The sequence below is a fragment of the Herpailurus yagouaroundi genome, unplaced genomic scaffold, assembly GCF_014898765.1.
Source record: "Herpailurus yagouaroundi ecotype Mexico unplaced genomic scaffold, PumYag 28, whole genome shotgun sequence".
Classification (NCBI taxonomy): domain Eukaryota; kingdom Metazoa; phylum Chordata; class Mammalia; order Carnivora; family Felidae; genus Herpailurus; species Herpailurus yagouaroundi.
In genome coordinates this window covers 38,024,437-38,048,992 of record NW_024412376.1, presented here as the reverse complement: position 1 = coordinate 38,048,992, position 24,556 = coordinate 38,024,437, and the positions used below count along the sequence as shown (strand labels likewise).

At 39.5% G+C, this 24,556-nt stretch overlaps 1 protein-coding gene across 4 annotated transcripts in view; it reads left to right on the top strand.

Annotated features, from left to right (window-relative positions):
- Positions 1 to 24,556, top strand: part of FHIP1A (FHF complex subunit HOOK interacting protein 1A) — a 247,738-nt gene that overhangs the window by 154,075 nt on the left and 69,107 nt on the right. For all 4 annotated transcript variants that reach the window (XM_040472446.1, XM_040472424.1, XM_040472431.1 and 1 more), the window contains 2 exons: positions 2,102 to 2,333; positions 14,226 to 14,852. In XM_040472446.1, the coding sequence (XP_040328380.1) occupies positions 2,229 to 2,333; positions 14,226 to 14,852 (732 nt within the window). In that variant the 5' untranslated portion in view covers positions 2,102 to 2,228. The remainder of the gene's footprint in view (positions 1 to 2,101; positions 2,334 to 14,225; positions 14,853 to 24,556) is intronic.

The following is a 24,556-nucleotide window of genomic DNA, read 5'->3' as shown; positions in this document are numbered from 1 at the left end:
AACAAAAGAAACTAATTCGTGATTTATGACTTTAGCTAAGATATTTATCTTGTCTATAATGCAGTCTCACTGTCTGAAAAGAGTGCGTGTGCAGCCCCTCTGAGAACAAACCTAACAGACCTTAGAGAGCATGTTTCTAATTTTGATTTAGAAGCAGTTGGCATGTTGAATGTTCCCTTCTTACGTCAGAAGAAGAATCTGGGGATCCTGGGGTTGGGAGGAGTCTCAAGGAGTCTTGTACTTTTTGAACCTCTGGGATGAACCGAAACACTCTGATTTTCCTCATTATTTTCATTATAGCATCTGAATAAGAGACATTGCCACAGAAATATTATGTTTAAGACAACAAGGGAGTTAAGTCAGAAACTTGTTTTTATCTCTTATCACGTAAAGCAGGGCCACATACTGAAATGTTACCTAATAAGGGCCAGTCCAGTAACCAAGAGTGAGGTGATGACGCTGGCTGTCAGGTTCTAGGGAGTGGTGGGGACCGTGGGAACGGGAAATGTATACCCTGTGTGCGTGGGGAGGCCACTCCTGGTGTTTAAGACACCACATGGGCCTGTCAAAACATGCCTCTTAGTGGCAAAGAGCTATTGTTGGCAGTGGGCAATGTCTTATTGAAAACAATAGATTTGTATTATTAGGAATTAAGAATTACATGTTGGAAAATTCACCAATTTGAGTAATAAAATATAGTCCTAGACGATACACATGAGCTGTTTCCCTCAGGTATGTAATTTGTGTGATCTTTCTTCAAAGAGGCTGTCCTCTTTCTACATACTTTAATCCCCTTCCATTCTCCTTAAAAAATGTTTTCTTTCCTCAAGAATGATCACGTCTAGCAAGTTTTCTGTTCTTACATTCTAACATTTTTCCCCCCCAGATATGAATGTTGAATGGTTAGCCTTCTACCCCCAACAGATGTCCTTGTTTTGAATATTCCTTAACTATGTTCTAGTTAATTTCACTCCCCGCAAAGAACTTGAGCCATAAGTCTAACCTGAATCCTCACATTAAGCCCCCTTTCTCACACTTTATTGTTAGTGGGCGGAACAGTTGACCAGTGTGATACCCTTCATATTACTCAGTTGAAAATAGTTGGGGTTTTTTTGGCACTGAAAGTCTGGAAATTTTATCATGGATTTTGTTTCCCGGTGCTCTAATAATTATCCTGTAATCACTTTGAACTCTCTCCAGTTTGTACACTTAAAAAAAAAAAAAAAAAAAAAAGATTCTGAACTGTACCCAGTCCTTTGGATGGGCTGACCACAATGATAAGACAATACCATTGTCTTACCACTTTTGTCTGAGAGTTAGCAACACGCAACTGGCTCATATTTACTATACACTCTGTGACCTCAATATCTTTTTTCTCCCTACTGGCTCTGTTGTAGTCATACTTTCTTCATATTTTATCCACATAATTTATTTTTCATTTGTAAGTGTGCTATCTTGTACTCACACCGAGTAAGCACTATCTTGTTTTTGATGGATCATTTCTATCTGTGATTTGTCAAGGTTACTTGGAATTCTATTATTTTTCAGAAAAGCTAGAAACCTTAACTTGGTTTGTAGCTATGAAATGACTGACAATGCTTTAAATTCCATTATGACAGCCATTGATTAAAAAAAAATTCAATCATAATGGACCCAGGAGTCTGGGTGCTGTTTTATAAGTACCCCAAGTGGCATCAAGCCATTTATTTCTGTCGCTGTTAACTAATGGTTTTCCTGTTTCTGGATGTTTTTAAACTCCACAGACATTGTTATCATAATCTCTTGCTTGATTATAGACACTAGATTTGAATGATTAGAAATTCAATCTAGGGGACTGTGGTTGGTGGTAGTGGAGGAAATAAAGCTGATAATTGTTTAATTCATGCACGTAGCTTTGGTAGTAGCATCATTATTTTATATTTTTGGTAGCAAGGTAGGAGAAAATAGGAGAACCCGTAGATAGAGTAGTAATGTCTCTTTCGTGGATATTTTGTTCTGCGTTGGACTTTGAGAATGTCTATGCTTGGATTTAAATTTAATAGCCAGTGTCCTATTAAATATATGAACATAACGAGATGTGTTTTTGTTATTGTCCTTACAGGTTTCAGAAGATAACAATGAAATGTGAAGAAGTTACATTTCTTACCTGATACTTGAAAGTTAGTGACTGCTTGCCAAATTTTCTGGAAAATTAAATATGACTTAGAAGCATTGATGTATGAAGGTTTATGATGTCATCGGTTGCGACAGAAAGTAAACTCCAGCAGACTGTGAGCCTGCAGGGAGTTGACCCAGAAACATGCATGATTGTATTTAAAAACCACTGGGCACAGGTAATGTATGAGTTCCACTTCCTCTGCTGGCCTAGGTAGCCCTCAAGGTCTCCATCACATTGAACCAGGATTGCCTATCTCTGTGGCACTAACTAAGGCTTCCAGAAGTATAGGGCACGGAAACCCTTTCAGGTGGAAGGGAAAGCAACTTTTTTTTTTCTTTCCTAGAATAGGGATCTGGTTAAAAACCATGGTTGCCATAAAAGCAATTAGGGAACATATATGTTCCTCAGATATTTTTAGAAGAACAGCAATTGGCCTTAAAGTGACTTTTGCATCACTTTGCAGTAGATTTGACCTTGTTTACAAACTCTCTTTCCCTCCTCCCTGATGATTTCCATTTAGTCCTCACATTCCAATAGCACTAAAATACACATTTATGAAATACCTACCAAGTGCTGTGCTGAGTACTTCAAAAGCTTTAAGCTTTATGTCATTTAATCTTCTCCGCAAACCCACAAGGCAGTTAATATTAGCTTCCTCATTTTACAGATGAGGGAATAGAAAATTAGCGATGTTAAATGACTTGCTTGAGGTTATACAAATAGCGAGTTTGCAAGCAAGTGCATAGACCTTGGTCCCTTGACTCGTGTATTTGACCTCTGTGCTTCTACCATTTTTTGGGCTGGTGGTCCCTGTGTAATTTAACAAAAGAAGATGCCTGGCAGTACCTGAATTCATTAGAAAGCTGTTTATAAAAGTTTTCTTGATTATTCGTTTTGACTTCTCTGTAACTCTGATCTGCTCATAGAGATAATTAAGGGTTGAGTGTTCAGAAAATTTATCAGCTCACCACCTTTCCTCGGGGAGTTTGTAAGTAGTAAAATAAATAAAATTGGCCTTCTTTACTACTTGTCCAACATTACACTCCCTAGGTGAGCTGGTAAGTGGCTATTTATGTGACAGTTTTTTAATGACTACCCAGTTCCTTCCTGTGGCCGGACACAGCACAGGGGTTAAAGCACTGAGCCTGCAAATCACAACAATTATAGGGGACACAGTTTAGATAAAAAACAAAATCGATTCTACTTCTGGGTCATTTGCACTTTGTAGCTTCTTGTCATTCATATAAAGCTTCCAAGATTTTTTATGCATTTCCCATTCTCTGACTTTTTACAATTAGAATCATAATGGATTTGCTCTGGATTTTAAGGGCATGTCTGCTTTAGCAAAGGGAGGAAAGTAATTCAGGAGTTTTCCAGATAATTAGAGTAGTTGTCTTTGACTTTGCACTTTTATAAGTATTTTAATGTGCCAGCTCCAAAGTGGGTTTGTGAACCAAGGGGATGTGGCTGTCAGCCCATTGGCTGTGGGAAGAATATTTTAGAAAGCCTATTTTTATCTTTATATTTATCTTTATCTTTAATTTAACTTAATTTTATTTTTTTGAGAGAGAGAGGGCAGAGGCGGGGCAGAGGGAGAGGGAGAGAGAATCTTAAGCAGTCTCCATGCCCAGCCCAGAGCCTGACATGGGGCTTGAACTCACAAATGCATGAAATCATGACCTGAGCCGAAGTCAGACACTTAACTGACTTAGCCACCCAGGCACCCCAATTAGATGTTTTATATTAACAGTACTTTCAACCTCAGTCATTTCACTTGGCTGAAGAACTCCCATCATTCTAGTAAGTATTCTTGGCTCTGAGCCCATTTTGTTTATTTGTATAAAAATACTTTTGATTGTAATTGTTCCTGGTGGAGTATCTGTGATGTGGTCCATTTAATATCCATTTATATAGACATGATATATCAACCTCTTGATTTTATGTGGATGGATCATTTGCCCTGTCAAATTCTGTCCTGGGCAAGCTTTCTCCAAAGCTGTTGGAGTGCTGTTAGAGAGTCTTAATTCATGAATTTGTAAATACTCTTTCACACTAGTGAAGGAGTAAATTAGTGGTCCCAGAATCATGTTACTCATTTCCCTATCTTATATGAATGACTTCAGCATTATCAGACATTTTGGGTTATCTGAAACATAGTACCCTTTGTTTAGTGCAGACAATATATATATTTTTTCTTTTCAAAATTTTAAATGTTTATTTATTTATTTAGAGAGAGAGGGAGGGTCAGAGAGAGAGGGAGAGAGAGAGAGAATCCCAAGGAGGCTTCATGCAGTCAGTACAGAGCGCGATGGGGGATCATGACCTGAGCTGAAATCAAGAGCTGGATGTTTAACCAACTGAGCCACCTAGGAGCCCCTCTTTTCAAGTTTTTACTTAAATTCTAGTTAGTTAACATATATTGCAATACTGGTGTCAGAAGTAGAATTCAGTGATTCATCACTTACATAACAACACCCAGTGCTCATCACAAGTGCCCTCCTTAGTACCCATCACCCATGTAGCCCAAGCCCCACCCACATCCCTCCATCAACTCCCAGTTTGTTCTCTATAGTTAAGAGTCTCTTGTGGTTTGTTTTCCTCTCTTTCTTTTCCCCTCCTCCCATATGTTCATCTGTTTTGTTTCTTAAATTCTAATATGAGTAAAGTCATATGGTATTTGTCTTTCTCTGACTGACTTATTTCATTTAGCATAATATACTCTAGCTCCATCCACTTCGTGGCAAATGGCAGGATTTCATTCTTTTTTTTTTTTTTTTTGATCTGATGGCTGAGTAATATTCCATTGTATCTATATATGCCATATCTTCTTTATCCTAGTGCAGCAGAATATTGAGTTGAGAGTAAGGATAACTTTGTCAGAGGGAATGGTGTTTAGTTATTAAATACTTGCTTTTATAAAGTGGAGACACTCTTTGTTTTATTGTTGTTTCAACCATTTCTTTAACTTTCTTACCTCTTTAGCCTTGACTTTTCCTTTTATTTTTTATTTTATTATTATTATTTTTTAATATTTTCAACGTTTATTTATTTTTGGGACAGAGAGAGACAGAGCATGAACGGGGGAGGGGCAGAGAGAGAGGGAGACACAGAATCAGAAACAGGCTCCACGCTCTGAGCCATCAGCCCAGAGCCTGACGCGGGGCTCGAACCCACGGAGCGCGAGATCGTGACCTGGCTGAAGTCGGACGCCTAACCGACTGCACCACCCAGGCGCCCCATGACTTTTCCTTTTAAATAAACCTGCAAAGTGCCCACAGTGTCTATTTACTTCCAAGAAAGGCTCTTGAGGACCTTTCTGTTGCATTTCTTCACGTTGAAGAAATGCATGTGAATGTCAACACAATTATTGTTAAATGGAGATTTACCAAGCCCAAACTGCAGATACATTGGTATAGGGGGCACAGGTGGACATGGGAATGTGTAAGCCTTGGTCTGAGCTTTCAAAGAATGTATATGCTGGGATACCTGGGTGGCTCAGTCGGTTGAGTCCGACTTCAGCTCAGGTCATGATGTTGTGGTTCACGAGTTCAAGCCCTACATAGGGCTCTGTGCTGACAGCTCGAAGCCTGGAGCCTGCTTCAGATTCTGTGTCTCTGTCTCTCTTTGCCCCTCACCCCTCATACTCTGTCTCTCTGTCTCTCTCAAAAATAAATAAACGTTTAAAAAATTTTTTAAAAATGAAGAATGTATATGCCAATTTGGATGACAAGGTGAGATACATGATTAGAAAATGAATACTATTACTACAGGAATTAAATCAAAGGAAGGGACTATTATGGGTGAAAGTGGCTTGGGAAATGGAGGAGGTGAGATTTTTGCTAGCTTGACTATAGGAAAGGAAAGTTTTCTTGACAAAGGAAAACAATGTTTTGGAGAAGATGTTGGGAAGAAATGTTCAGCTTTGGCTTTTCATGGTGATAAAAAAAAAAGTGAGGAAGTTAGGGCAAAGTGGACGTGCAAGGCTGACTCAGGTAAGGAATGAGAGATTCAGTTGATAGGAATAAATGAGACTCATTTCAGAGTTTTGTACATTAGTACTTTGTTGTGAGTTGTGCAGTGTGGAGGTACATGTGGAAGGGTTGCAGAGGATTGGGAAGTGAGCTAAAGCCTGACATAATCTCCTGTGACTAGTGTGACAGCAGCCCCTGGGTTCCCCTGAGGCCACCCAAGGAACCTGTAAGGCTGGTAAGAAATGTGGCATAGTCAGAACTGGGTGACAACATTGTGTTTACCGAAGTGCCCCAGCAGCTGGCAAGCATAATACTTTTTATCTGTTAAATTAGGGAAAATGAAGTCAACAGACGTCCATGGTATCCAGAGTTCTTCTGTTTGTTAGGATACTTGAGTACAAATTCAGCCTAATTAACATGTATTTGGCAGTTTCTGTTCCAGGCCTTGAGTTACAAAGCAAACTCTGATGGAGGAGGCTATCCGCTTGCCCACCTACACGCTGCAGTCTGTCAGGGACAGCTTGTCACACAACCAGCCATCATCCACGGCAGTCTGTGATTCAGGAAGGTTGCCAGTGGAGAGATCTTGAGTGGCCCAGTTGTGCACTTGAGTTTCCAAACTGTTCCCTGGGCCCAGTGATGTCATGACATCCCCAGAATAGTTCTTTAGGGGACATTCGGCAGGTGACATTGCTGACAGTGAATCCAGGCCATAGGAAGCAGCCTCTGGCTTGTACTTTCTCTCACTTTCTGAGATGCCGTCTTGCACTGTCATGTTGCCAGAGCAGTGACTCTAAAACCCCAGATTTGCCCGTGTCAGTTTTCTAGTTGGACATTTCAGTGGCATCCGGGCACCTACAGGCCAGCACGTCACACAGGGCCTTTATGGTCTGGCTTCATTTCACTCCCTGTCTCTGATTTATTCTCTAGAGATGGGAAATTACTTGGAGTTCCTAGCCAACCCCACTCCTAGGCAGTGGCCTTCATGCTATTTCACGCTTCTCTGCTTTAGGCATTTCCTCCTCTTCCTGCCTGGAATATCCCTCCCCCTGGTTAAATGCCTCTCCTTCTTAAAGACTCTTTTGGGACATCAGTTTTTCTAGGAAACCTTCTCTGCTCTCTTTTATGCTTCCACTCTGTGCTCCAGCAGCATCCTGAGTGTTCTTTCTCTGTTATACCAGCCACATTTTATTAAGATTATGTGTGCAGTAGTTTCCTTCCACCCTCATTTCAAGCTCCTCATGATCAGAGACCATTTATAGTTGACCTACATCTCCAAGTGCCAAGAATAGCGTAGCCCCACTGTTGTAGATATTCAATAAATTGTTGAACTGCGAGATAGGAACATTGTATGAAGTACAACTTTAGAAGAGCTAGGTGACTTAGAAAACAGCTTTGAACATACATTAGTATTAAAACATTCTATAATTTTGTAGGAAGGTCTTTGGACTTCTATTTAATTATCTGTGATTTGGAGGACTGTGTGTGTGTGTTTAGTTTGTATAGTAGTCTGGAAGAACGATTTATAGTCGAGTAGACTATTGTTTTTATCTCTTGCCTTCTGTGCTTCTTCTGAATGGAAGAGAGAACAGGATGTAAGAAGCATTGGTCCACCAGATAATAAACTGTTCAACTATTTTGCCATGTGAATTAACCCACCCATACACCAGTTTTTCGTAATGGCACAGCTGTACCGTGAAGCTTCATGGACCTTGCTCTATTCATTCTCTGTCCTCTCCTTTTGAGCCTTGAATCAGTATTGGTTATATACTCAATGATGTCTCCACTTAGAGCTAGGAGAACAGAAGTGATGGGTTAAAAATAAAATCAATTGGAAATGCACATTTCTGTGTGCTTCTGGTTAGTCAATAGCCCAAAGCTTCTCCTTACCACCCCTCAGCCTCCAAAAATAAGCGGTTATACAATTTTTGAGCCAAGAAAATTTCAGCTCAGATAGAATAATGACAATGGATGAAGAAAAGCTAGTGAGTCTAGTAGCCTTTCTCTTCTTGGTGAGGGTGGGGATGGGAAAAATTAGATTAGTTAATTAAGTCAAATGTCTTCCCACAATAATGCAAAGTAGATGATATGGTTTAAGTATAGTATCTTATGTAGAGCTCCAAGGGGCCTGATCCTAGTAAAGAAGTATAGAGGACTTCTAAATGGATTTGAGATGCATCTGTTCCCTGTGAAACTGATTCTCTTGTTCCGTTCGTCTTCATTCTTTTGTTCTATGCCTTGTCATGGATGAAATGACAAAAATTAGTCTTTTCATTAGAGATGAAAAGTTGGGAAGTATTAGAGAATCTCATCTTAATATCTTAGTCAAATGATGTTTGTTAATATTTTAAAAATTTATATCTCTTAGCTTCTCAAGTAGCTCTGAACTTGACAGTAGAAAGTGAAGCAGAACAGAAGCTTTGTTTCTTTAGAGGGCTGAGGCATTAACTTATGCTTCTAGTGGACTTTAAAGTGGTCGAACATGTGGAAATATCAACAGTGCACCCACTGTATGATCAGTGATAAGTCTGTTTTTTACCATGGAATATTATTACATAGATCATTATTCTTAAATCCTTTCCCTAAAACCTAAATTTAACAAACATACCTAAATGAAGGTTTTATTATGTTATTTTATTTATTGATGTTTCTACCATGTTTCTTTATTATGGTAGTGCTAGACCATCTTTGGTCCCGAGGAGGTATGATGTGTAGAGATAGCTCCTGCTTTTACCCTGTTCAATCCCAGATTTAGATATGCCTCTGGAGACTGGGACTGGAGCTGACATGAACCAAATTGTACAAGCACAGATATATTACTAGGCTGTTAATCTTAATACAAAAAGAAATGACTCAGTAGTTGTCTCCCATGGCAATAGGTGTGCCAGGAATACCCCAGATTGAAAGACATGGCTTTTAAGTAATGATCAAGGACTGGATGGAAACTTAGTTTTCTTGTAGTTATTTGGTACATTAAGTGGAATTTGGCTTAAGATCGCAAAAGCCTGGCCTTCTTCTGTGTGATGGAAAATGTTGCTTAGTAACTTGGTTTTTTCCACGATGCCACTTTAATTAGCATTCCAAAGGATTTGGAAGTATGGGTTATACTCATGTGACTTTCTTGAAATAACTAGGCTCTAACCAAAGTAGCATAAGTAATCATCTCTTAACATATGCGTGTATATAAGACATAAAACAGTATTAAGATGTAGTCAAAGCTAATCTGACAGATAAACACTTGTGTTTACCATGAAGAATAATCATTTGTTAGCTAGAGGAGTGATTATGTGGATCTTTCATTTTGACAGCATTTGAGATGGCTATTTTAGAATTTGTGAATATTTTTAATCCAGGCCTATTATTGCTGACTGATGGGGACCATCATTAGGAGTAGCTGATATCCTTAATAAAAGAAAAATGCTATTTATTCATCTCCCTAATAACCTTTATATTTATAGAGCAAATGACTTTGAAGTTAGGTTAAAATTTAAGCGTATTCGTCAGATGATAATTTGTATACAATTGTTCATACTGTTGATTTTTTGTACATTTGTGATAATTTACATGTGGCTCTATTTGTGATCCAGGCTATGATTCACACATATATGTATCAGCTTATATTTTTTAAAGTTTGTAGACCAACAAATGCCTAGCCATGATCAGCAAAACATTTACAGTGCTATTTCCGATCTTAGCTGCCTTACTTAATGAGCTGGGGCTGTAGCAGGGGTTGATTGCTTTATTAAATGGCATTTTTAGCCGAAAGAAGTGAACTCGTTTAGTAAAGGAAATATTTGCACAGCATATTTTGCTTGCGTTCATTCTCTTCCCATCTCTAGGTCCCTCCAGCTCCCCTAATGGTGTTTTTTTCCGGGACCTGAATCCCCGAGACTGAGTATACAGCTGAGAAGCCAACTTAGCAGAGTTGTGAGCATAAGATAGAGGATACTCAGGGGAATGTGCTAGGCCTGGGGAAGCCACCAGGAGCAGCAAGAGACCGTGGATCTAGAGGACTGGAAGCTCAGAGTAGATAAATGGATGAAAGTAGGCAGCAGGCAGAAGTCAGGACACAGGAGTACTGGTATGGTGGAAGTGATGTGAGAAGACAGCACTAAAGGAAAAAATAAGGAAAAGTCCAGGTCACGTGAGAAAGCATCTACAGAAACTGAGAGAACTGTGACACCATCTGGGCAGTGAACTTGAGGCATCAGTTCTTTGGCATTTCAACGCATGTTGTGCTGTAGCCGAGAAGCTTCTTAATACATTCCCTGTCAGGTTAGGAACCAGGCCCTGGGTATGGGCCCTTAGAGACCACTCTTAAAAGCAGTTCGTGGGTGTGTCTGCCAGGAAGGGAAAGGGAGGTGGCCTGGGAGGGTCCTGACACCTAAGAAGAGAGGTTAAGGACATGTGTCAACACAGGCATAATTAACGCTTTGCTGAGCACTGTATATTCCATGACTCACAGGCCTTGGTGTAACACACCCTTTTCCAGGCAGTAACACCACCCGGCCAGGGCTGGGAATGAGTAAGCGCTCTTAACATGTCTGCTCCATTACAGATGATCAACAAACCTTCAGTCTCCATGGGTTATCATAGCTCTGTTCTTGAGTTTCTCTGCCCATTAACCAGTGTAGAGGAGCTTATACTATAAAGAGGGTAAAGATGCTTCAATTTAAAAGTGGCTAAGTAGTTTGTCTTCTGTGTAAAAAACTCAGTTCTCTTTTCTAAGCTTTTTCACAGCAAAAAAAGTAAGTCTGTTTGCAAAGGAATACAGTGGAATAAATAATATGTGACGGTTAATTTATGAGAAAATGTGCTTCATGACTATGTAAATAGTTCTGCTATATATTACTTATATATATTTAGATGTGTAACATACACTTACTTACATGCATGCATAGAGTATAAATACATATACACGTGTATAAATTTATATTGCTTAGGAATTTCTGAGAATTAGGAGATTTTCAATTATTAATTGCTTTTAACTCAGTGTTTTGGTTTTTCTTTTTTTAAAGTTTGATTTTTGAGAAAGAATGAGCAGGGTTTGGGCAGAGAGAGAGGGGAACAGAGGCTCTGAAGCAGGCTCTGTGCTGACAACAGAGAGCCTGATGTGGGGTTCACACCCACAAACTAAGACCATGACCTTAGCCAAAGTCAGATGCTTAACTGACTGAGCCACCCAGGTGCTCCAGTGTTTTGGTTTTTTAGAAAAGAGATTAGTGCAAAATTACTTTGTCTACTTTTATTTGTATTTATATTATGAAATTAGATCAATTTATAGGGGAGAAGAAGTAATTAACCTTAAAATCCCATTTATATCTTTTCAGACTCACTTATGATCCTGTGTCTATTTGTCAATATATTTAGTTTTTAACTTAAATTATTTCATATATACATTTGCATGCAATGATATGTTTCACTTAGTGTTTATTTTTAATAATTTTATTGTATGGTGATGTAACATTTCGATTATAATTCTCTTATTGTTGACTGGGTCAATAATATTTTTATTTTTCATTATTGAAAATATCATTGGCGTGAACATTTCTTAACATATTATTTTTGGATTGTTTCCTTAGATTCTCCCCAAAGTGAGATTAACAAGTCAAAGGGCAGGGATAATTTTATAGCTTCTGATACAGATTGCCAAATTGTTTTCCAGAAAGATGGAGCTAATTTGCCCCACCACTAACAGTGTATAAAGCATAGGATCAATTTTAGACAGTTTAGACAGTCTGAGCACACATGAGAAGTGTAATTACATTTCTACCCTGAGGCCAACCTGTATAGATAGTTCTCATAAGTAAACTCAATATGTGGACTTTGAAATTATGGAACTGGGAGAAAGCGTGTTGCTGATTTATTCTTCAGAATGTGGAACCTTGAAGTTCGAGCTGTGGGGGCTCGAGAACATACGTGTTGAGGTGGAGGCCCCTTTTGGACAAGTGAGGTACTGTGGTCCCATGCTGGGAGATGTTGTCAAGGCCAGAGCAGAGGGAAAGGACAGCCAGATCCCAACATTTCTGCCAGTGAGGTAGTCAGGCCTCTGAGGAATTCTGGAGGACTGAGGTTGGGGGCGGCTGGGGGATCTCTGGAGTCTGGCAGGGAGCGAAGGAGAGATGTCCGTCCAGTGGATGTGCTGGGGCTGAGTCATTAAGCCAGGTGCCACCTGGGTAGCTGCGAACCCAAGGCCTTTCTCATTGAAAATGTCAACTCAGGGGTGTTGCAGTGATTTTTTTTCTTTGTGACAGCATTATTCATTTCATAATGAAGGTTGATAGAGATTCCAGATTCTGTAGAATTCTGTTCATTCTATGAGGATACACTTGCTTGGTCTATAAAGGCTCATTTGCCTTGCTTCTGACAGGAGAAAAACTTAGACCTTTCCTGGGGAAATACATTTTTCTCATTTCTCATGCATGCTGACATAGCATTGTACTTTTGCCAGCTTCCCCAGTGACTTGCAAAAATTCTATAACCTAAATATAGAGCGTGTAACAGCACGTTATAGAACTGGGCCAGGAGGGTACTGCAAAAGACAAACAGAATCCCCATAGCGTGCAGTTCAGAAAGGCAAAAAGGAACAAGTATAAATTCATTGCTAGGGTGCTGGGTTGTCTAAAAATTATTATTAGAATATGTATACATTTTAAGGGAAGTCAATTGAATGGATATTGTAGAAATTCCAAGTCATAAAGTTACATGGGAGTTGAGATAGGAAATTCTTTTAATTTCTAGGTCCTAAAGTAGAGGTAAGTACTGATGGGCAGAGAGAGGTAGGAAGCATTCAGTAGGCAGCAGTCGTAAGGGAGAAAAACACCAGGACATCGCATGACCTAATTGGGGATTTATTTATATTTTACCGTCAATAGATTTTTTTCTTTGCAGTGGTAAAACATATATAACAAAGATTGCCATCTTATCCTTTTTAACTTTCTTATTTATTTATTTATTTATAAATTTATTTTTGAGAGAGAGAAAGAGAGAGCACAAGTGGGAGAGGGTCAGAGACAGAGGGAGACACAGAATCATGAGCTGTCAGCACAGAGCCCAACGTGGGGCTCAAAGTCGTGAACCACAAGCTGAGCTGAAGTTGGATGCTTAACTGACTGAGCCACACAGCTGCCCCTCATCTTAACCTTTTTAAAATGCGTAGTTCAATGGCCTTGGCTACCTTCACAATGTTGTGCAACTGTCTCCACTATTTCCAAAACTTTTTTTTATCACTTCAAACAGAAACTTGCTGCATTAGGGATTTACTTAGTAAATGGTCATCCCAGAACTTTTTCTGGTTTTAAAAAATGCAAAGTTCACCCCTTCATTTTTTTAGTTTCATCATATGCCATATGCTAGGGGTGATTGTGTTAGGTATGTATCCCTTGTTCATCAGTTTCCTTTCATCCTTAGTAACCTTGCATGCTTGGTGGGAGAATGTGTCCATCCAAGTAGAGGAGGGAGGGATGTTCAGTCGAGGGCGTGCGAAGGAGCCGTGTTTTCCTGTTGGAACCTCCAAATCTATTTGTAGAACATGGGTAGTCTTACTTATTTAATGTATTTTAAAATTAAAAAGTGATATTGTTGACAGTGCAGAAAAAAAGTGAAAATTTATCATCACTTTGAACACAAAAGTGATTATTATTTTTTCATATATATTTTTCGATCTTTTTTCATGTATGTTTTTGACATAGTTGATAATGATGTATCTGACTATATATAAAGACTTTATTTTTCATCTAATATATCACTTACAATTTTTCATTTTGCTCAGTAGTATTCATAATAGGCTCATGAACACAAGTAGCTTAATTTTTTAAACTATACTACTTTCTCTGACATTTAGGTTGCCCAAATTTATAACAATTTTAAAGGAACATCTTCAAATGTCTGCTTTCTATAGTTTAACCACTTCATTTTATTCTTGTGAGAGAGAGAGAGAGAGAGAGAGAGAGAGAGACAAACACAGTGCTCATATTTATCTTGTTTTGGGCCATGGCTCCTGCATTTTCCATGAAAGATAAGGCGCAGTCAGGGGTGGTGTGTATTGTAATTATGGTAAACATGAGATGCATGACAAATGTTTGAATTGGTTACAGGTTGTGAAGATCTTAGAGAAGCACGACCCCTTGAAGAACACCCAGGCAAAATATGGATCCATCCCTCCAGATGAGGCCAGTGCCGTGCAGAATTATGTAGAACACATGCTCTTCTTGCTAATTGAAGAGCAAGCCAAGGATGCTGCGATGGGACCGATTCTGGAATTTGTGGTCTCCGAGAACATCATGGAGAAACTCTTCCTTTGGAGCTTGCGGAGGGAATTTACTGATGAGACTAAAATCGAGCAGCTAAAGATGTACGAGATGTTGGTCACTCAGTCGCACCAGCCTCTGTTGCACCACAAGCCCATCCTGAAGCCCCTAATGATGTTGCTGAGCTCTTGTTCGGGAACAAGCACCCCTGCCGTGGAGGGGAAGCTGGTTGTCCTCCTCAATCAGCTTTGTTCCATCCTTGCCAAAGATCCATCTATTCTGGAACTCTTCTTCCACACTAGTGAGGACCAAGGGGCAGCCAACTTCCTCATCTTCTCCCTTCTGATTCCCTTCATTCACCGAGAGGGGACAGTGGGTCAGCAGGCCCGGGATGCTTTGCTTTTCATCATGTCTCTGTCTGCTGAGAACAGCATGGTGGCCAATCACATTGTGGAGAACACCTACTTTTGTCCAGTAAGTCCCTCTCGTTGGCATGCTTTCCACCCACTCCGCTTTTCCTCTCTCGTGCTAATGGTAAATACTTTTTTTTATACCTTTCTTTTCAGCAAGTTGTACTTGGCACCTTCTACGGAAAGATGTTGGGAGGAAATCTTTTGGAGGGAGCAATCTAAGTTGAAAAGCTATTTGGCTGAGCATTGTCAGCTCTAAATAAGCCAACAGAGGAAACTCTATGTGTTACCATTTCATGTTTCATTTCTGTTGGGTTAGGAACTATTTTAGTTTTTTACTATGAACATATCCTGAGTGATTGGTAGAACGTGCACTTTCTATATTCTTAGCTTTTCAAGTTGATCTTGCACTGTAGAATCATGGCACGCTGTGAGACTGCTCAGCTGGTTTCACAGATCAGTTTATTTCTCAGCAAGATAATGATCAGATGATTATAGACACAAAGCACTGATTTTATTTATAAAAATAAATACGTATTTACAGTTTGAGGTAGCAAGAAATACTTCACTCTGTATAGCTTCGTGATCATCGACATGGTGACAAAGAAAGTGTGAGGTCCTTTGCAGGTGTTGGTGTAGCATAGATCCAATCGTGGTCACAGTTCCAGAAAATAATGGGAGCTGTCTGAGGCTCTTAAGATACCTTAGGGCTCTAATTAGTTTTTGGTGTTAGTGTTGTCTTTGGAAGGGGCATTTGAATGGCAAATTTATATCATCTGATTTGTCAGGGATGTTGGGCAACAGCTAATTTTATTTTCCCAACTCAGTAAACACTCCCAGTCTATTTCCATTGTCTGTTCTTTTTAAAAATTTTGTATTTTATTTTTTGAGAGAGGGACAGAGAGCGCACACATGCATAAGTGGGGGAGGGGCAGAGGGAGAGAATCCTAAGCAGACTCCACGCTCAGTGTGGGGTGGGGCACAGGACTTGATCCCATGACCAAGAGATCATGACCTGAGGGGACGCTTAACTGACTGAGCCATCCAGGTGCTCCAATTGGTTGTTCTTCTTACAGTCACCTCATTATATTTCTTTATAAACTGTACTGTCTTAAGTATGCCTGATTCTGCTGGAATAGTAAGACCATTAATGAGTTTTATTGAAATAGGCCAGGCAAGTTGCCATAAGTAGATTAGATTCATTATTAACGAACACTATATGAGTAGTTCTTGACTGGGGGGAGGGCAGTTAGGAATGTCTGTGGGGTGTCCTTTGTTGTCATAGGGACATGAGGTGGCTGTGGAGGGAGGTCAACTGGCATTTAGTGTTCAGAGGCCAAGGATGCTTAATGTCTGGTAGTTTGTGGAACAGTCTTGCACAGTAAAGAACCGACTTGCCCAAAATGCTAATAGCAACTCTAGTGAATAATATACTGTATTTTGCTTTGAGGTTCAAAAGCAATAATCTTTTTCATGCTACTAAATTCTTATTTTTACTAATAAACCAGGATCACCTAGTATGTGGTGAATATTTTGGGGCAAACAGATGGATAAAAATTTTGAAAATTAGAACTACAGTTCAGAAATTCAGTGTCTCTTCTGGGTTCTGACCAGTAGAATTAGAAATTGTAGAAAGAGTGATAGTCAGATGGGAAGTAAGGAGCTGATTCCCTTCCATCTGTGCCAACATATTAAATCTCCCTTCCTTACTGCCTTCAACGGTGCGGTTTCTTGTAAACTCTTTTTAAAGAATATATTATCATCGGCAAAAATGGAACTTCTTACCTGAATCTAAGCACCTTTGAAATACATTGCTGTATTACTTTTTTATTTCTTCTGGTGTCTTTAAGCAACACAGATTCATTATCTTACGGTAGTATTGGCTTTCTGTAGGTTCGAAGTCCAGCAGGTGTCACTGGGCTAAAATGGAGAGGGCTCCTGCCTTGGCAGCCTCCTTTCTGGAGGCTCTCGTGGTGAGTGCACTTCCCTGCCCTGTCCTGCTTCTAGAAGCCTCCCACATTCCTTGGCCTGTGGCCCCTTCCTCCACTTGTGCAGTCAGCAGTATTGTATCTCTCTGAACACCATTTTGTAGTCACGCCTCCCTCTTCTACTTTGAAGGAGCCTTGCAATTTACTTTGGGTTTACCTGGATTATCCAGGATGACCTCCTTATTTAACCATCAGCTGATGAGCAACCTTAATTCCCCTTTGCCATGTAACCTATTACATTCACAGGTTCAGGGATTAGAAGCGAACAGTGTGGGTGTGTGGGTGCGGGTGGGCATTAGTCTGCCTATCACATTTGCTCTATTCAGTTCAGAGAGCTCTTGAAGAAATTTGAGCAATAACACGGTAGAATCAGAATTCTTTTAGGAGTTTAAACTGGGTAAGATAGGTGAGTTTGCTCAAGATGGGGAGATGCTGAGGAGGTCGGGAGATACATGAGGGTCTAGAAACAAGAACGATAGGGATGAGAATGACAAAGAAGGGCTGGATATGAGCAATGCTGTGGAGGCAGAAGCTTACTAAAAATAGTTTTGTGAGGGACCTATACAGAGGTTTGGGTTTGGGCTTATTTGAATTGTTTTGGGTAGTTCTGTTAAAGAAGGAGCACAGCCATTGAAACAAATCATCAAAATATTCAGGTGGTTCTCCAGATCAGTATGCAAAAGGCAATTAAGAAAAGATATTATCTGCAAAAGCAAACAATTCTAAGGTATCTTGAATAAATCTAACAAATCTGTGAAAAGGGTTTTACAGAGAAAATTATAAAACTTTTTTAATCAGTATAAAAGAAGACCTAAATAAATGGAAAACTGTTTAGTTTGTAGATACCGTGTAGATGACACTTTCCTGAAAATCAGTCCATAAAGTTAATGCCACTTATGATTTACAACCTTTTATTATAAAAAAGGTAAAATACAGAAAACTTGGAAGAATACCGAAATGATCACCAAATACACATGACTTACATTCAAAATTGTTAATATTTATGTTTATCATCTATGTTTTTTGTTTCTGCTGTACCATTTGGAATGAAGATATAGACATTTGGAATTAAGTTATAGACATTAAATACTTTAGTATGAATCTCCTATAAATAAGGACACTCTCCTGCATAACCACAATGCCTTTATTATACCTAAGAAAATTTTACAGTAATTCCATAATAGGATCTAATAACCAATTTCTCAGTTATGCCTCGAATGATTTTTGTAGGTTTTTTTTTTTCAAACTGGAGTCTGATACAAGGTACATCTCTGATTGTCATATCTTTTTTTTTTTTTAATGTTTTTATTTATTTTTGAGACAGAGAGAGACAGAGCATGAGCAGGGGAGGGGAAGAGAGAGAGGGAGACACAGAATGTGAAGCAGGCTCCAGGCTCTGGGCTGTCAGCACAGAGCCCGACGCGGGGCTTGAACTCACAGACCGTGGGATCATGACCTGAGCTGAAGTCGAACGCTCAACCGACTGAGCCACCCAGGCGCCCCTGTCATATCTCTTTAAGTCACTATTAATCTATAACAACCTGCCACTTTTTCCCTCAATGACAGTGACTTTTTAAGAGAAGCCATTGTCTTGTTGAATGTCCTACATACTCTGGGTTTGTTTCTTATGTAGTTTAACTTGTCCCTATCACCTGTATGTCCCGCAAATTGGAAGTTAGATCTAAGTGCTTGATTAAATTCAGGGTAAGTTTGTAAGAATACTTTACAGGTGATGTGATACACTTCTTATTGCATTATATCAAGAAGCATGTGTTGGGTCGTCTCACTTTTGTGATGCTACACTTGATTACTTATTGGTTAAAGTGGTGATCACTTTATCTCTCTCCAGGTAAAAGTAACATTGCCCCCTTGCAAATGTAAGGTGTAATTTATGAAGTGTTAATGTGACTTAAATCAAAATCCCAATAGGATTCTTCATGGAACATGACAAATCACTGCTAAAAGTCCTATAAATGTGTGTAAAATACCAGGAATAACAGATGATTATGAATAATGGTAACAGTAACGTATTTGTTGAGAACTTACTGTATGGCCGATACTGTTCTTCATGCTTTACATGTATTAAATCATCTAGTCCTCACAACTGTAAGTACTAGTATTATACCCTTTTTTATAGATGAAGAAATTGAGGCACAGTGACAGTAAGTAAATTTATAAAAGGCCTCATGGCTAGTAAGAGATGAAGTCGGGATCTGAACTGGGGCAACCTGACTCAAGGACCCTTGTGCTTAAGCAGCACTTTGTTCATTATATGAAGCCTTCCTATAATGCATGAACCATAGGAAGCGACTGGAATTAAGAACAAAAACACAGATTTGGAGAAGATATGTATAATACACATAACTGCGTATGTGATTGGAACCCCAAATACACAAAAATATATGTAATGCTACAAATTAATAAGAAAACAATGAAACAGCCCATTAGAAAAAAGGGCAAAGGAGGCCCGCATGGCTCAGTTGGTTAAGTGTCCAACTCTTGATCTCAGCTCAGGTCTTGATCTGAGGGTTGTGAGTTCAAGCCTCCCATCGGGCTCCACACCCAGTGTGGAGCAAAGGATATGAATGGACAGTTCCCAGAAGACACCCAAAGCCAATAAACATATGAAAATATTCTCATCTTCAGTAGCATCAGGGAAAATGCAGATTGAACGCACAGCGAGACACCAGATAATGCTCATCAAGTGGGCTAACTGTTGGACATCTGTTAACACCAAGCGCTGTCAAGGGCGAGAAAAAACAACTCTTGAGAATATAAATTGGTACAATAATGCAGGAAAGCTGTGTGGCAATATTTAATAAAATGGAATATTTGCATACTATGTGATCTTGTCTTCACTTCTAGATATCTGCCCCAGGGAAATCTGCACATGTTTACAAGGGTACACACACAAAGATATTCAATAGAGTAGTGATTTGAGGAAGAGCAAAACAAATGCATTAAGGGAAAGATAAATGAATGGTTTATCCTTTTTCAATGGAATACTACTCAGGATTCAAAATGAATGAATCACATGTATTAGCATGTAACTAGATCCACATGTGTGAACATCAGTAATCTAAAAACATGTTGAGTAGAAAAAGTAGAAAGAGGGGGCGCCTGGGTGGCGCAGTCGGTTGAGCGTCCGACTTCAGCCAGGTCGCGATCTCGCGGTCCGTGAGTTCGAGCCCCGCGTCCGGCTCTGGGCTGATGGCTCGGAGCCTGGAGCCTGTTTCCGATTCTGTGTCTCCCTCTCTCTCTGCTCCTCCCCCGTTCATGCTCTGTCTCTCTCTGTCCCAAAAATAAACATTGAAAAAAAATTAAAAAAAAAAAAAAGAAAAAGTAGAAAGAGGTTTCCTATAGCATGTTAGTATTTACATAAAATTTACATAAGGTTTTAACTCACAAAATTTTAGTATAGACTGTTTTTTGGACACGTATGTATATAGCGAAAGTACAAGACCAAGCACAGGAATAATATGTACTGAGTTCAAAATTGTGGTTATTTCTGGGGATGAAGGAAGGAGAAATGATTGGAGTAGGCTTTAGCTCTATTTGTAATGTGGTTGTTTTTTTGTTTTTTGGGGTTGTTTTTTTGAAAAAATAAAGAGCACTCTGAATAAATTATGGCAAAATATTAAAATATGTTAAGTCTTGGAGGTGTTTTTAGGTTTTATGTTTGTAATATTTTATACTTCAAAATGTAAACATATCACTAGAATGGAGCGGTTTTTAATGTTTATATACCCACTTATTATGTGTTATAAGCAGAATTCACTGAGTAATTGTTGCTTTTATAAAAACGTGTTTTAAAACACTGTACAGTTCATTAAAATCGGAGGGACAACAACAGCTCCAGCTGACCTTATTTGCTAGAGTGGAACACAGAGGTCCGTTGTGCCAAGTTGCCCCTCAGGATAGATCCCATAATCTCATTTGTACCCAGTTTTCTATAATTACATCTGACAACATAATTAAAAAAAAAAAAAGAACTCTTTATGTTGATGATAAAAGCATACTCTGTTAGCCATCCAGCTAAGGACCACAATTGACAAAAAGCTTTCTGTAATTAGTATGATTGTCAAAGTGTGTTAGCATCAGGCTTTGGGAAGAGTAATGACTCTTTCAGGAAACTGGACCACATTTTGGAAACTTTTGTGTTGTAGTTTTTAGGAAGAGCTCGTTCCGCTGCCTCCACTGACAAGCCGTGCTCTCCCAGAAAAGGAGGAGAATGAGAATACTCTAGGGTACAGTTTAGTACTGACAAATGATGGATGGGCAACTATATATGTGACCCTATCACTTTTGATTTTTTGTACCCAAATATTGATGGTTATGTCTTCGTCACTTGTTATATATTGGCCAAAGTAGAAAGCTGCATATATGTAAATCAGGAAATGCAAATTGAAGTAAGCAACCTGTAGGTACACAGCCACTGATAGAAAGTTATTTATCTCCTCTCCAAAATTTATGAGCTTTTTTTATTTTGGCAAGTTGTATCAAATGGTCCCCACCAGCTGTTTTGCTGCTAGCTTCAGACTAAAGTCATCTTCTAGAAATCTTTTTCTTTTGCTAAAATTAACCAGGTACCATTAGTGTTTAAAGTTAATGATGGACCTTCCCTGAATTGTTCTGCCCTCTGTGCATGTCCTCTTTCCTCACCTCCACTGGAAACACTGCTGTGTGTAAGCCACGATGCCCATCTCTGTACATGCGTATTGTCTTTAATTCTTTCACCAGTTCACTGAAGAAGCTGAACCTTACAAACCTCTGTAAATGGCAAAGTCAGGTTTGAAACCATGTTAGTCTGATACTAAAATCCACAGTTGCAACAAGTCCCATACTGTTCTGCTGTCAGGGAAGTGGTTTGCTTTTTATTTTATTTTGTTTTTAAAGTTTTTGAGAGAAAGAGAATATGTGTGAGAGAGCCCTGACATGGGGCTCAAACTCACGAACTGCGAGATCATGACCTGATCGCTTAACCAACTGAGCTACCCAGGCACGCTGTTGTTTTAAACTGTTGTTATCCTTATGATTTTATATGGTGATTAGCTTTCTTTTAAGGAGACTCTTGAGAGAAGATAAATTAGAAATACTGAGTTAACACTTAATGGGCTGGGAATAAATACTATGTTTTAAAATTACTTTTTTTTTTTGTTTGTTTTGTAGAGAGGATCATAAAAGGCTCAAATAATAGATGGGTATTTTATGTTTAACTGTTGAATGTCTATGTTTTTTTAAATTTTTATGTTAAAAATGAAATATAAAAGTAAATAGATTATGTCATTAAACTACTGGGAAAATGATCTGCAAAACCTATTGTTGCCTCTCCTTTTCCCTTCTACTGTTCCCACAGCACCCCCTGAGTCCCTCTGTAGAGCATTCGTGTTTCTTGCATTTGTTAGTTTGTTGGCTGTCTTCTCCGGCTCACCCGGTCTGACTTGTTCATTCTAGTCCACTCTGGAGGTGTGGATGATCTGTCCAGTCAGGTATGTTGAGTATCAGATGCTAGGAGCACTCACTATGAATAACACATCCAACTCCACAACAGACTACAGGCCTGTAGATTGAGAATCTGAGGTCTTCATGCAGAGACACCAGCTGACGCCATGGGAGAGAGTGGGAGTCGGGCGGTGTGGGGGGGCAGGGGGGCGCATCTGGGAGAGAAGCCCACAGTGGAGTATGAAGGGCCCTGAGAAAAACAGGTGAACCATTTCAACATGGGAGGCGTCAAGAGTATATGTATCTCTCTGTTTTGTTTATAATGACCTTTATTGATGCATTCATTCACTCACTCAAGTGAACACCTTCAAGCCAGATAATATGTTAAAGTACTGGAAACAAACAGTAAACGAGATTGTGCATTTATCTCTTTTTCAAAATCAGGGCATTTGTTGTTCCAAAGAAGAATGTCCCCTATTTAAAGTATTTAACTCCTTGTCAACATACCCAAACAAATCATTTTAATTCCAGTTTTGAATGTGACCCGAGTGAGTTGCCTGTTACAAATTTGGAACCTCTGGCAAGGGAGAACAGAGACGGAGAATTCTCCTTGAAGGGAAATCTAATCTTGATGTCACATTTTAAAAATCAATTACATTTGCTAACTCATGCTAAATTAACCGCAGTACAAAGGCTTTAATTCTGCATACTCCCGATTCCTTAACCACTTAGAGGCTTTGAAGATGAATTCATAGACAGGCCTAATTTGTCTGACTAAAAAGCTGGGAATAGCTATTCAGTATATCAATATAATTACAGCAACATTAATTTTCAAATTACATATATCACTGACAGTAATTAAAAATAACACATACCTAATATTTTACTTAAGAAAAAAAAAATTTAAGTTTATTTATTTATTTTGAGAGAGCGACAGAGAGCGAGTGGGGGAGGGGCAAGGGGGGAGGGAAAGAGAGGGAGAGAGAGAATCCCAAGCAGGCTGCACTCTGTTAGCACAGAGCCTGACATGGGGCTCGAACTCACGAACTGCGAGTTCTTGACCTGAGCTGAAATCAAGAGTCAGATGCTAACCGACTGAGCCACCCAGGTGCCCTAGTATTCACTTTTCAAAAAGAGTATTCTGAGAAGGGCATGGTTCAGATGCAAACAGAAGCCTGCCTGTGCAGAAGGACAGTGCCATGTGATAGCTGGACACAGAGGCCTACTTTGTTCTGGCCTACAGAAAGTGGAGCCAGAGGATGCCTGTGCTGTCTTCTTCAGAGTGGCAGAGAAACATGGATGAACATGTTCTGCAGACTAATGAGTATTGCATAGTCTTAAGAACAAGACTCCAAACCTTCATTGCTAAATATTTATGTCTTCCTTTCCAAGACTTTGCTCAGAGTTCAGATTCATTCACCCAACCTACACATATTTGTAGAACGCCGACGTTGGCCAGGCACTATGGAAGGCTGGTGCTGGGGAAAGAGCAGTGAATAAGTCAGACCAGATGAACTGGAGAAAATAGCCAATCACCTAATAAAGACGACCAGAAAGATGACTGTTCCACAGAGGGATGGGAGAGTGCTGTGGGAACAGGACAAGAGAAAAGGAGAGACAGCAATGAGTTGACAGATAATTTTTCCAAGTTCAGCATACCTGTTTCCATCCTTTCTTCTGACTTTCTGTTTCTGATGCCAAGCCCTGGATTATTTTGTCGTATCTCATCTGTCTGAACCTGCCTTCCCTCCTCTCTCTGGTCTTGATGGCTTGAGGTACCACCATCTACAAATGGATGACTCCAGATCTCCACGTCTGGTCCAGATCCCACTCCTGAGCATCAGAAGCACACACCTGTCTACTAGGCTCCCCATCGGGGTGTCCCTCAAGCTCTTTTCCCTGGCCTCCAAAACCCTATAGGATCTGAACCTGCCTGGTTCTTTCTACCTCTACCTTTACATTCCAGTAATGCTGTATTTCTCTTAGTTCCTGGAAGATGCCATCTTTTCTTACCCCTATGAGCTTTTGTACATCCGCTGCTTGAAATAGTCTTCCTTCCAAGGCTCTTTTTTGGCGTAACTCCTATTTGTTTCTCAGCAGCTTGGATATCAGTTCTGTTGAGAACATTTCATGCTCTCAGCCCCCCAAGTCTAGAGTAAGAGCCTTTTGTATATCCAGAGCACTATATTTTTTCTCTTACATATTTTGAGTATTTATTGCACTATTGTAATTGGCCTGTTCATCTCTTATTAGACGGTCAGATCAATGAATACTTCACTCTTTCTTTTCTGGGGCTCACTCAGGATTGAACGTTTCCTTGAGTGTTCAATCTGATTTG